Source organism: Haliaeetus leucocephalus, unplaced genomic scaffold (assembly GCF_000737465.1).
Source record: "Haliaeetus leucocephalus isolate CR32 unplaced genomic scaffold, Haliaeetus_leucocephalus-4.0 Scaffold687, whole genome shotgun sequence".
Taxonomy (NCBI): domain Eukaryota; kingdom Metazoa; phylum Chordata; class Aves; order Accipitriformes; family Accipitridae; genus Haliaeetus; species Haliaeetus leucocephalus.
The window spans coordinates 3,842,127-3,853,125 of NW_010973123.1; the positions used below are offsets into that span (position 1 = coordinate 3,842,127).

The 10,999-nt window shown below is 53.3% G+C and overlaps 1 protein-coding gene across 1 annotated transcript; it reads left to right on the plus strand.

Annotated features, from left to right (window-relative positions):
• Positions 1 to 639: 639 nt before the first annotated feature.
• On the plus strand, positions 640 to 10,999 carry SLC29A3 (solute carrier family 29 (equilibrative nucleoside transporter), member 3). The gene is made up of 5 exons (XM_010579935.1): positions 640 to 897; positions 4,991 to 5,073; positions 6,098 to 6,324; positions 7,523 to 7,685; positions 8,399 to 10,999. Exons 1-5 carry the CDS (start codon positions 646 to 648, stop codon positions 9,066 to 9,068), a joined length of 1,395 nt encoding a protein of 464 aa, XP_010578237.1. The 5' UTR covers positions 640 to 645; the 3' UTR covers positions 9,069 to 10,999.

Consider the following 10,999-nt stretch of genomic DNA (forward strand, 5'->3'; position numbering starts at 1 on the left):
CGGATTTCTCTCTTCCTCCCTCCCCCGGCAGCTCGGCTCGGCCCTGCCTCCGGGGCGGCTGGGCGAGAGTTTGACGAGCCGCTTTGCAAAGGCTGCCGGTGCTGCGGTAGTTTACAAGTCGTTTTCCAAAGCCCGATGACGTCGTGCTGGTTTATGAGTCATTTTACAAAGCCTCGGTGATGTTACATTAGTTTACGGGCCTGTTTGCAAAGCCTGGTGGTGTTGCATTAGTTTACAAGTCGTTTTAGTAAGCCTGCTGGTGTTAACGCTAGTTTGCAGGTTGCTCTGCGAAGCCCGATGGCGTTGTTAGTTTATGAGCTGTTCATATTTCCTGGAGCCTGGTGTGAGCAGAGGTTTCCTGCTTTTGCAAGGCCAAGGGGACGGGTTAATTATTAATTACCGATGGAAACATGGGTGCTGCTGTAGCAGAGCCTGTCCCTGCCATGCCTTGGTCCCCTTTCCCACACCTTTCAAGGATCCAGCCGTCTCCGTGCTGAGCCGGTTCAGCTCACTCATCCAGCATTTGCTGGGCAATCACAGGCCAAAAGAGGAGGGGGCTGCACCCAGCAGCTTGCATGCAACAGTTTGCAACCCTCATGTGATAATATCGTTTTCGGTGGTTGTTTTTTGCAGCGTGCCAGCGCTATGCACCCGCCAGCCGGCAGCTTTCCCCCAGATGAGGAACCTCTGATCGAGGAGTCCACGGTGAGCAGGTACAGCCGGCAAAAGCCAAGTGACCGCTTACATGGCACCTACATTATTTTTTTCCTCCTGGGCATCGGGTCCCTGCTGCCCTGGAATTTTTTCATCACGGCAAAGCACTACTGGATGTACAAGCTGCAAAACTGCTCGGATCAGGCAGGCCCGGCGGGACAGGCAGCAACATCGGATCTGCGGGTGAGTGTGCTGCTTTTGAGGCAGAAAAAACAGCTGGGTTCCTTCCTAACTTGCTCTTTTTCCCTTCCACTTCCCCAGAAGGTGAGTGAATGTCCTCTGGGGTTTTGCTTGCTGCAAACCAGGGGTAGAGGTTTCTTTGGGGAGCACAAACAGTTGCAAGAAAGTTGCTTAAAACTAAAAGGTGTAGTACATTGTGGTCTGTCTTTTACCTGGATTTGAAGTGCTGAGGTTTAAGCTGCGTTTAAAAAATTTGGCTTAATCTGCCCCATAAGCAAGGCTGCCTTTCACAGGACGATAAAAATCTTTGTGGTTTTTTTTGTCCTTCATGCTTGGTAAGCCCCTGAGCGCTGCAGGGCTCTGTGCTTTTCCAGCCAGACTCGGGCTGCAACGATCCGAGTGGGCTGGGAGATAAATTGCTCTGAGCTTCTTGCCCCATGGTGAGGCATCGAACAAGTTTTAGGCATTTTCTCCCTTGCACTGGCTGGTGCAGCACGTCATTCGGAGGTGGCAGCAGGGTTTTGCGGGAGCACCAGCCCTGGAGCTTGTGGCTTGTGAGAGTCTCGAGCCCCCCCCGGATGCTTTACTGCTTTTCCTTCAAGATCTGGCAGTTGTGACTGGAGTATCTCCTTGCAGCGATGAACATCTGGCTTTTGGCATATGGGACAAGGAGCTTGTCACGGGGCGATTGATGAGCCAGCCTTGGGGCGGCAGGCTTGATGGCCTCTCTTTTTTTCGCTAAAAAAGCCGCCTTCTCTTGCTCCTCCTGCCACGGCAAGATTATTTCCCTGTGCCCCACTGACAAAGCAATGTTGTTTCTTTGTGGCTGGAAAAAGTGTTGGTGTGATGAGGCTGTGTGCTGTCCTCCTCCCATTGCTGAGCTTGTTCAAGTGGTTTGGGCACATTTTATTTTTATATAAACACAGAGTCAGGTGTGATGCCCACATTTTCTCTATGACTTCTTACACCAGTACCGCATCCACAGCTGTTTTAATTTTAATAGTTGTTAAGCTGGCTGTATTTTTGATGGGGAGGAAGCAGAGTGTCACTGACGGTGCTTGTACCAGGATGCTGACGTACCGGTGTGCTGGAATAAATTGAGATACTGGGTGGATTAAACTGGTGGAGACCAAGTCCCCGTCGTGCCCGAAAATCGCAAATAGGCTGCCCCTGTGCTAGCAAGGATGCTCAGAGAGGGGGCGAAGGGTGTGATGTCCTCCCACATTCCCTGCATCCCACCCACTCCTCCTCGCTTCTACATCACACTTAGCCGAGGCAATTCTTGAAAAAGCTGTTCTCAAGTAGACTAAGTATCACTAGGTGTCTTCTTCCTAAAAACTCTTGCACAGCTGTATTCCTGGTCGGATCAGCCATTACCTTGTCAAAAAGATGTTTCTCCTCTTTCTGTATGGCCGTGGCGCAATGCTTTTGACCTCCTCCTGTGAAAAGCAACCTGGCTTTTCTGTGGTAGTCGAGTCTGATCAAAAAATAAACCAGTCGGCCCCGTTTCTGCGCTGAGATGGTGAGCCACGGTGCTGCGGCAGGAGGGCTTGCCTGCAAACAGAGCTCGACTCTGGAAAGATGCACCTGTGACTGGCAGCCTGCTCTTGGCTCCAGCCTGCTCAGGGCTGCTAATTTCATGCTCTGTGCTCCAGGTAACGCTCCGGTACCTTCAGCCACCACCGTGGGCCTGGATTGCTTTTCCAGCCCGGCAGGAGCCCAGCTGCTGAGTCCAGGCTGGAGCAGAAGAAAAACTACTTTGCAAAAGACGTCTTGGCCATGCCGGTGACTCATTTGCCACCGCGATGCTTTGTTCTTGTTTGGGTTTTGGGTTTGGTTTTTTTAAGGTACCGAGTGCACGGCGTGCATCGTGGCAGCGTGTTTGAAGATGCTGTAGTTAATATAGGGTCAAACACCTCCTTTGTGTGCCTGAGGATGACACCTTCCCCGCAGGAGGTGGAGGAGGTGGGAGGAAGGCGGCTTTGCGTGTGGAGGAAGAGGTCGGGTTTGCTTTGGGGATTATTATTTGTCGTTAGCCAGGAAAGGCGTGCCAGTCTTTCAGTGTTTGCGTCTCTCCTCGAAAACCATGTCGGCGATAGGGAGCTTGGCCCTTGCGAGCAAGGGATGCCTGGAGGAGATAAGCCGGCCGGTCAGGGAGGGCTCAGCAGAAAGGGAGAAGAACTAGGTATATCTTGTATAGCCAACAGTTTGCTCTGAAAGCATGTCTGTGGTGGGTGGGAATACCCACGCAGGGAGAAGAGTTACCGTCTGAGCTGGATTAACACCTAACGAGCAGGAGCAAAGAAGTGGGATGAGTATGGAGCCTGATGTTTTCCCTTGATCTGGGTATGGATTAAATTTGCCACCCGCCATTCTGCTGCCGCATTAAAAATGTGGCGTGAGGGCTTTCCTTTTTCACAGAGATGACAGCAATTGAAACCCTTCTACTTGGCTTTTCTTTACCAGCAGGGTTTGGCCGTGGGTAAGGCAAGGTAAAATTTCCCAGTGCAGTGCAGGTTCCTCAGTTTCTTAAATGCTTCCCCAATTCTCTTCCCACCGCTGGTGTGAGCACGGTTGCTGGGAATGAATGAACATTTCCCCAGGGTGCTCAAAACGCAGCATCTCTGCTGGATTACTTCAAGGACACTCCTGCTTGGTGGAAAGCATTATAAAGTCTTTTTTCCTCCCCAAAAGAAAATTAACTTGGAAGTATATTAAATATCCCCAGGCTGGTTTGGGGGGTTGTTTTAAGTAGGTTGGTAAGTAAGTCTTAGTTTTAGCAGCCAACTTTGCATTTTGCTTTGTCTTTTCTCCTATAATTCATCATATGGCCGTAGAGCTTTGAGCCTCCTGCTTCGCCGAGCCGATGCCGTAAGTGCAGGCATTCATGTCTCCGTCTGTATGGACCCTCTAGGAGCGATTATTAGATTTGCTGTTGCTTACAGTAAAGCTCCTGATAGGGAAGGATAAATGAACATGCTTGTAAACTGATTAAAAGACTATAATGCAAAGCTGCAAAAAAAAAAAAAGAAAAAAGTAATGTGCAGAGAAAATGTGCCAAGTGCCTTCTCACGCTCGGACGCAATGTGGCCCCGTCTCTGTAGCTAGCTAACTGCAGAAAATGAAAGCCCATTGCGATGGGGATGGATATGTAGGTCATCTTCTTTGCGAGCATCGTCCTACCTGCTGGCTGAGATTCCCGCAGGAAAAACAAGGGATTAAGCACCTCGAGGGGAGAAGATGGAGCAGACATGCTTTAACAGCATAATACATAAAATGAATTGAAAACGAAGCGTTTGGCTGCAGTCTTGGCAAAGAAATCTCTCTCTCTCTCTGCTGTGGTTATTGCTTTCCACGTGCCCAGCCTGGCCTCTGTGCGAGGTGGGCTGGTCAATATTGACTGATGCTGCAGCCGACTTGCTCGGATGATATACGAGTCCCTGGAGTAAATGTGTATTGAGTCTCAATATAGTTTCTCAGTGAGTTACATGCACGCGGAGAGGGAGACCGGGAGGAAAGATAATGTCCCTGTGTCCCCACTTGGGCTGCTTTTGCTCAAGCACGTTCTCAGGCACGGTGTCCCGGTCGTTCCGCATGGAGAGGGATGCGCAGGTTTGCTAGCTATCGCAGGCTTGCAAGGCAGTTAGCTAATAATATTAATGCTTTTGTGTCCTGATTTATAAAAACCAGCCCTCACGGAGCTCGAGTAGGATAAAATGGTCAGGGGGTTTGTCCAGGATGCCAGAGCCAGCAGGAGAAATCCAGACCTCCTTACTTCGGGTGCTGCCCTGTGGGGCCAGTGCAGCGGTAAGGCAGGTATTTCCTTCACCATATTTGCTTCTGAATTTGTTATGTCTCTAATTTCCTGAATATCCCAGGGCTGCTGCAGGACAAAAAAGCCCCGGGACCCCTTCCCGCTGCCTGTTGTCCTGAGCAGCTTTGCAACACGTGCTACAATGCAACGAGGTGGACACCTACATCATAACTCGCCATCCGTGCTGTATCGTGCTGTATTTAGGACCTGAAATTCATGTGTTGTTCCCCCACTAACATTTTTTTCTTCTTTTTTTTTTTTTTTTCTTCTCTTTCCTGGCAGGACTTTTTTGAGAGTTACATCTCCATTGCTTCGACTGTGCCCTCGGTGCTGTGCCTCATCGGAAACTTCTTGCTCGTCAACAAGTAAGCGCTGCTCCATTCCCGGGTCCGCTGGCCACGGCTCTCCCTGGCTTTGTCTGCATCACTCCTGCCTTTCTCTGGCTCAGCCTTCCCTTCTCTTTGGGGGAAGCCACGGGGCATCGTGAGCACAGCCTCCCTGTGCGGCCAAAATCCCCGCGCCTGCCCCTGCCTAAACCGCAGCCGGCTGCGATGAAGCGGGGTGAAGCACCCTGCTCCCTGCCAGCAGCACCCATGCCTGGGGTTGGCTTGAGTTGCACCACTGTAAATAAATTCCTGATCAATTCCTTGGTTAATTGCTTGGCAAAGGGTCTTTCCTCTTAAAGATGCCATCGTTGTTACCAGGGGACCGGCTGATGAGAGCTGGGCTTATCCAGGCAGGAGTAAGGCCTGGCTCTAGTCCTGCCAGCCACTGAACTGGGTTAAGAAATGGACCATCTGTACCTTGTTGCAAACTTGATTTACATATAAAATAACTGCCTCCCCTCATTTGTACTGTTCCTTATCCCGTGTCAAACTCCTGCACTTTTGCGGGCGAAGGAGAATGTGTTTGTGTGCTTAATTTCTAGATCCCGGCTCCCTGCCTTTCTCCCTCGTTCCTTCCATCCTGCCCCCAGGCCAGCCCATCCAGTCTCCTGGCTGGGTAATGAGCAACGTCCGTGCTCAAACAGCTAATTATCTTGTAGTGACATGACCTGATTGCTTTCGCCCAGCCTGCTGTGTTTCCCAGGCAGGCTTTATCACTGCTGCTGTATGTTGCTCCAATGATGGGGATAGCTCCTGATTTCTGGGAGAAATGGGTATTTACAGCTCAGCTGGGCTTACAAACTTAGTCCTACTGATGGCAAAAGTGAAAATTGCAGAGTTAACATCTAAAGGCTTCTGAGAAAAATCATTACTTTTTATTCCTCATCTCCCTCCACCTTCATTTTCTTTGACCCTTCTCACAGCAGAGGAGTTGGTGTCCTCTGCATCGTGCCTTCACGTTATGGTTTTAAACGCAGGACTCTCTCCTTCCCCTCGTCCCCAGGGTGCCTGCCAGCGTCCGGATCCTGTCCTCCCTCTTCGTCATGCTGGCCGTCTTTCTGGTGATCACGGTGCTGGTGAAGGTCGACACCTCCGCCTGGACCACCGGCTTCTTTGCCCTCACCATCGGCTGCGTGGTCGTCGTCAGCAGCGCCTCGACCGTCTTCACCAGCAGCATCTTTGGCCTGAGCAGCTGCTTCCCCATGAAGAACTTGCAGGCGCTGATCTCAGGTTGGTGCCCTCCAGCGGCACCGTCCCGGTGGGATCGTGCTCTTGGGTCTTCTGTGGTCGCGTGGTTGGTTCTCTTTCCCTCCTGCATCTGGTGTTTTGTCACACGGGGTTTATTTTAGAAACTTAACTTTGCCTTAAAGATAAAGGGAAGTTGCTGAAGGAGAATCATGCTCGGTCACATGAGCCGGTGCTTTTTTTTCTGTAAATACCCATAAACCAAAGTGCTGAGGGCTCAGCAGAAGCGAGGAGAGCGGCGGTCCTTCGCTGTCCCTGTCCGGGGGGTGAACATGCTGCGGAGCAGCTCCGGCCAGCATGACAGCTTGAGCTGGTTGGTTGTTCTGTGCAGGGAGAAGGGGGGAAGAGACATGTCCCTCAGCTCCTCTCTTTGCAGCTGGAGGAATCTTCAGCTTTGCGTTGTCTCCTCCTTTCTGTTCAGCGTTTTCATGCGTTTCTATGAGTGATGAGGGGCACGTTGGGAGCCGTGAGTGATGAGCTCCCTGGAGGGTTGATAACATTATAAATGTGCTGTGGAATGGCTGACAAACCGAGAGGGGAAGGGGAAAAAATCAAGACGGAGAAGTTTTTCCCGGGGCCGAGACAGGAGTGTTTTAATGAGTTTAGCCCAGTGGGGGAAATCACCGCATCCGTGAGATGGCATAACTCTTGCTGGTGGCTTGAATTCCTCTCTGGGGGAGTGCAGAAGAGAGGTGGTTATATGTGTGCCCATGGAAAGCCAGGTTTAGGCTTTGGGCAGGCTTTGGACCTTCTCCGCAGGACTCGGCACGTGCAAGCCCAGCGGGCTGGGTCCCATCCTGACCCTTGTGCAGTGCCGTGGCTGTGTTGGAACGGGATGCAGGATGGGACCTGGGCTGCGATGCAGCTCCACAAATAGCTGTGTTGCAGCGAGGCATGGAAATGGAGATGAGGTGGTGTGTGAAGCTGTACCCTGAGCCAGGTTTGGGGATCAGCGTGTGGGGCAGGGGGGTGAGCTTCTTCCTCCCGGGGGGGTTTGTGCACGCCAGGAGGTATTAGTAAGAGGATGCTGCTGTTTCTGGGTTCCCCCTCCGCATCAAAGTCCTCTTCGCTGGAGGTGCTCTGGGTTGCTCTCTGCCACCTCGAAGTCCCTCAGCTGCGCCCATCTCGGTCAGGCTGGCTCGGCCCCAGGCGCTGAGCTCTGGTTTTCTGGTCCCCCGCACAGGTCAGGCCATGGGCGGCACGATCAGCGCCGTCGCCTCCTTGATAGACCTGGCGGCAGCGGCCGACGTTACGGACAGCGCCCTGGCCTACTTCCTCACCGCCGACATCTTCATCGTCATCTGCGTCATGGTGTACCTCCTCCTTCCCAGGCTGGAATACTCCAGGTGTGTGCACCAGCCTGCCGTGGGCATCCCACAACCACGGGTTGGGAGGATTTGCCGCTGTCGATGCCGAGCGGGGTTGCTGGGGGGGGGACCCGTGGGATGTTTGCTGTGCCGGTCCCTGCCCCGGCACCCCCCGGCATCCCAGCCGGCACCCCGCGCGCTCCGTCTCCGGCGCTGTGCCGCACTTCCCCATTTGACCGAAACCACAGACTGAAACTGGGCGCCCGCCCCAGCGTGTGCTGAGTTTCTGGCAAGCCTCCCCGGGGGGGGAGAGGGGTGCTGACGCTGGGGCTTCCAAAATGCGTGAAGTCAGCGGAAAGCTGTAATCTGGAAGCAGGTGGGTCCCTGTAGGGCGTCCGTATCTGCAACATCACGCACTGATGTGCATGACCCGTTGGTCTTGGTGCTCGCAACACCTGAAACCACCTGGCCCCCCAAACGCCTGCGTGCAGTAGGTCCCCCCGCTGTGAACCACCGAGGGTGTAAAGGAATCCCTGCCGTGGGGAAGAGGGGGTGGTGGGTCCCTGAGGGTCACCTCTGCATTCGAGGCGGGAGCTGGAGGCGTGACGGGGTCTCTGCCACTGCCTTTGGTGGGTCCAGCGGACGTCCGTGCGTCACCAGCTTCTTTCCTGCTCTCTCTCCAAATCTGAGTTTGTGGTTCCCCCCCTCCCTGCCACGCTTGGCTAATAATCTCCCTCCTTCTTCTTTTCCAGGTATTACATGAGCAGCCAGAAGGAGAGCCCGTCTCTGGCCACCGTGCCACCCAACAGCTCGGTGGAGGACGAGGCAGAGCCAGGAGGCACCGCAAATACCCCCTTCCTTGCAAAAAGCACTGGCATCCCCCCGCTCCGCCCCATCCTGGAGAAGACCGCCCTCCTCGGCTTCTGCCTCTTCTACGTCTTCTTCATCTCCATCATCATCTTCCCTTCTCTCTCTTCCAACATCGAGTCGGTCAGCAAGTCCTCAGGAAGCCTGTGGAGCACTAAGTACTTTGCGCCACTTACCAGTTTCCTCCTGTACAACCTCGCCGACTGGTGCGGGAGGCAGATCACCGCCTGGATCCAGGTGCCTGGCCCCAAGAGCAAGCTGCTGCCCGTCCTCGTCCTCCTCAGGACCGTCTTCCTCCCTCTCTTCATCCTCAGCAACTACCAACCCCGGGCTCACATCCAGACGGTGCTCTTCAACCGAGATGTCTACCCGGTGGTCTTCACCGTGCTGCTGGGGCTGAGCAACGGCTACCTGGGGACGCTGGTCATCATCTACGGCCCCAAGATCGTGCCGAAAGAGCTGGCCGAGGCGGCCGGGGTGGTGATGACGTTTTACCTCATGCTGGGGCTGGCCGTGGGGTCCGCCTGCTCCGTTCTCATTGTCCACCTCATGTAGAGGAGCAGCCAGGGGGGATGCCCTCGGTTTGCGGTGCTGCTGTTGGGTATTTAGGTTTTGTTTTTTGTTCCCCAAAAAGCCTGGCATGCCACGGTTTTGGGGCAGGCTGCCTGTCTTGAGGGGGGGGCGTTGCATCCAGGGGGAGAGCCCTCCTTCTGGGAAGGGGTGTCCCCTGTGCTTGGGAGGTCCTGTTGGACGTTTGTCACTCCCCGGCTCAACCAAAGCAAATGGACCAAAAAAAGCCTTGTGCTCCCCAAGGAGCTCAGGGAAGCACCGGGGGGGCACAGGGAAACTTGTCCCTCATCCCAGTGCCAGTGGGCGAGGGTGGCTTGCTGGTGCCACCACACCGGTTTTAAACTGAACCCAGGGCTTTTGACGGCACCTTGGGTTTCGCTGCCTCATTGTTACGAGTTTAGCCCTGCAGTGGTTTGGTGGTCGAGGGGATCCCCCTTCATCAGGCTGTGATGGTGGTGTTAAGCTAAAGGGAATTTGAGCCCTGGAGCACCTTCAAGCAAGCTCCGGGAGCAGAGAGTAGCCGCACAAGAGAGCAGGGCACTGTTTTGGGGGGGATTTCATACATTTCGTGCCACAAAAAAGCATATATAAGGGAAAGCTCTCCACTTGAACTTCTGCTTGCTTTAATTTTTCCAGATAAGATTGAATCAAGGGCTCATCCACCTCCCAGCACGGTGCTACTAGGGCTGGGGCTGTGTGTCGTGGCCAACCGGAGACCATTTCTCCTGCTGTGACCGCGGTTGTGGACACAGACTTACCTGTCTGCAGCTGAACCCCAAGGAAAGCGAAATGCTAAGGGGTCCTAACCTAAGGTTTTTAAGGTGCCTTTAGTCTGCATTGAGGAAGGTCTATAAAAGCCAGGGAGAGGTATTGGAGAGGCTCTGACGTGATGGTCACAGCAGAAAGCTGATTAATTTACATAGGCGGGCTGCATATGGTCTCCAGATGTTTTCGGAGGGGTGAGCTACTGTGACACCCAAAAATACAGCCCACCCAAAGAGGACTGGCTTTTAAAGTCACTTTAAATATGCAAATGCAACCTGGACCGAATTCAATAATTGCATTTATTTTCTCAAATTGGGTGGATTTATGGTCTAGGAGAGGTGAACTGGTAAGCAAGGATGTAACGGCATAACTTGGCATTGCAGCTGATGCCTCAGGGCTACTATCTATGGAAAATACTTCCTCTAAGACTGGGTTATTAGCAGGTGTTCTGTTAGTGGGATGCTCTCTCAGCATCTCCCACTTGACAGAGTAGCGGCGAAGCTGCTGGGCTGGGTTGTGGGTCCGTCTCCCTGCTGTGCTGGATGTGGTGGTTAGCAAGAGGGACGATGCGGGGCTGGTGCCTTTCCACCCGTGGGAACCCTGGCTTTGCTGGGACAACAGCAGGATCGACGGTGGTTATTGCCATGGGGTGACACGTTGGCTTGGTGGGTGTTGGGTTTTTTTATATAAATCCTTTCCAGTGTTTAGTTTGGGCTTGATGGCAGTACACACGCAGTTTTGCTTTACGGTTGGTTTTTATTTAAACATAAAATCCAGACATGAGTGGAAAATTTACAGGGCGTGCTGTACCAAGGAGCAGCTTTACGGCACGTGACTTTGCACGTGCGGGCTCTTAATCCCGTCGCTTCAGTAGGTTTGCAGCCCTTTAGCCCCTGACTCTTGGCCAGGGGCAGCTTTGGCCAGCGTTGACCCCGGCAAAGGTCCACCTCAGCTCAAAGGGCAGCCCAAGGGTAGCAATGCTGGCTGGGTGCTGCTCATGGGGGTAAGCGCTCCCATCGCCTCTGTGGGTGCTGGAGCATTGCTTGGAGTGATGTGGTACTCGGTCGTGGCTGAAAAGCCCAAGCCAACCTCGTGCTGGCAACCGAAACATCCCTTTGTGGCCTTCAATGCTTCACACTTGAGAGCTTCTT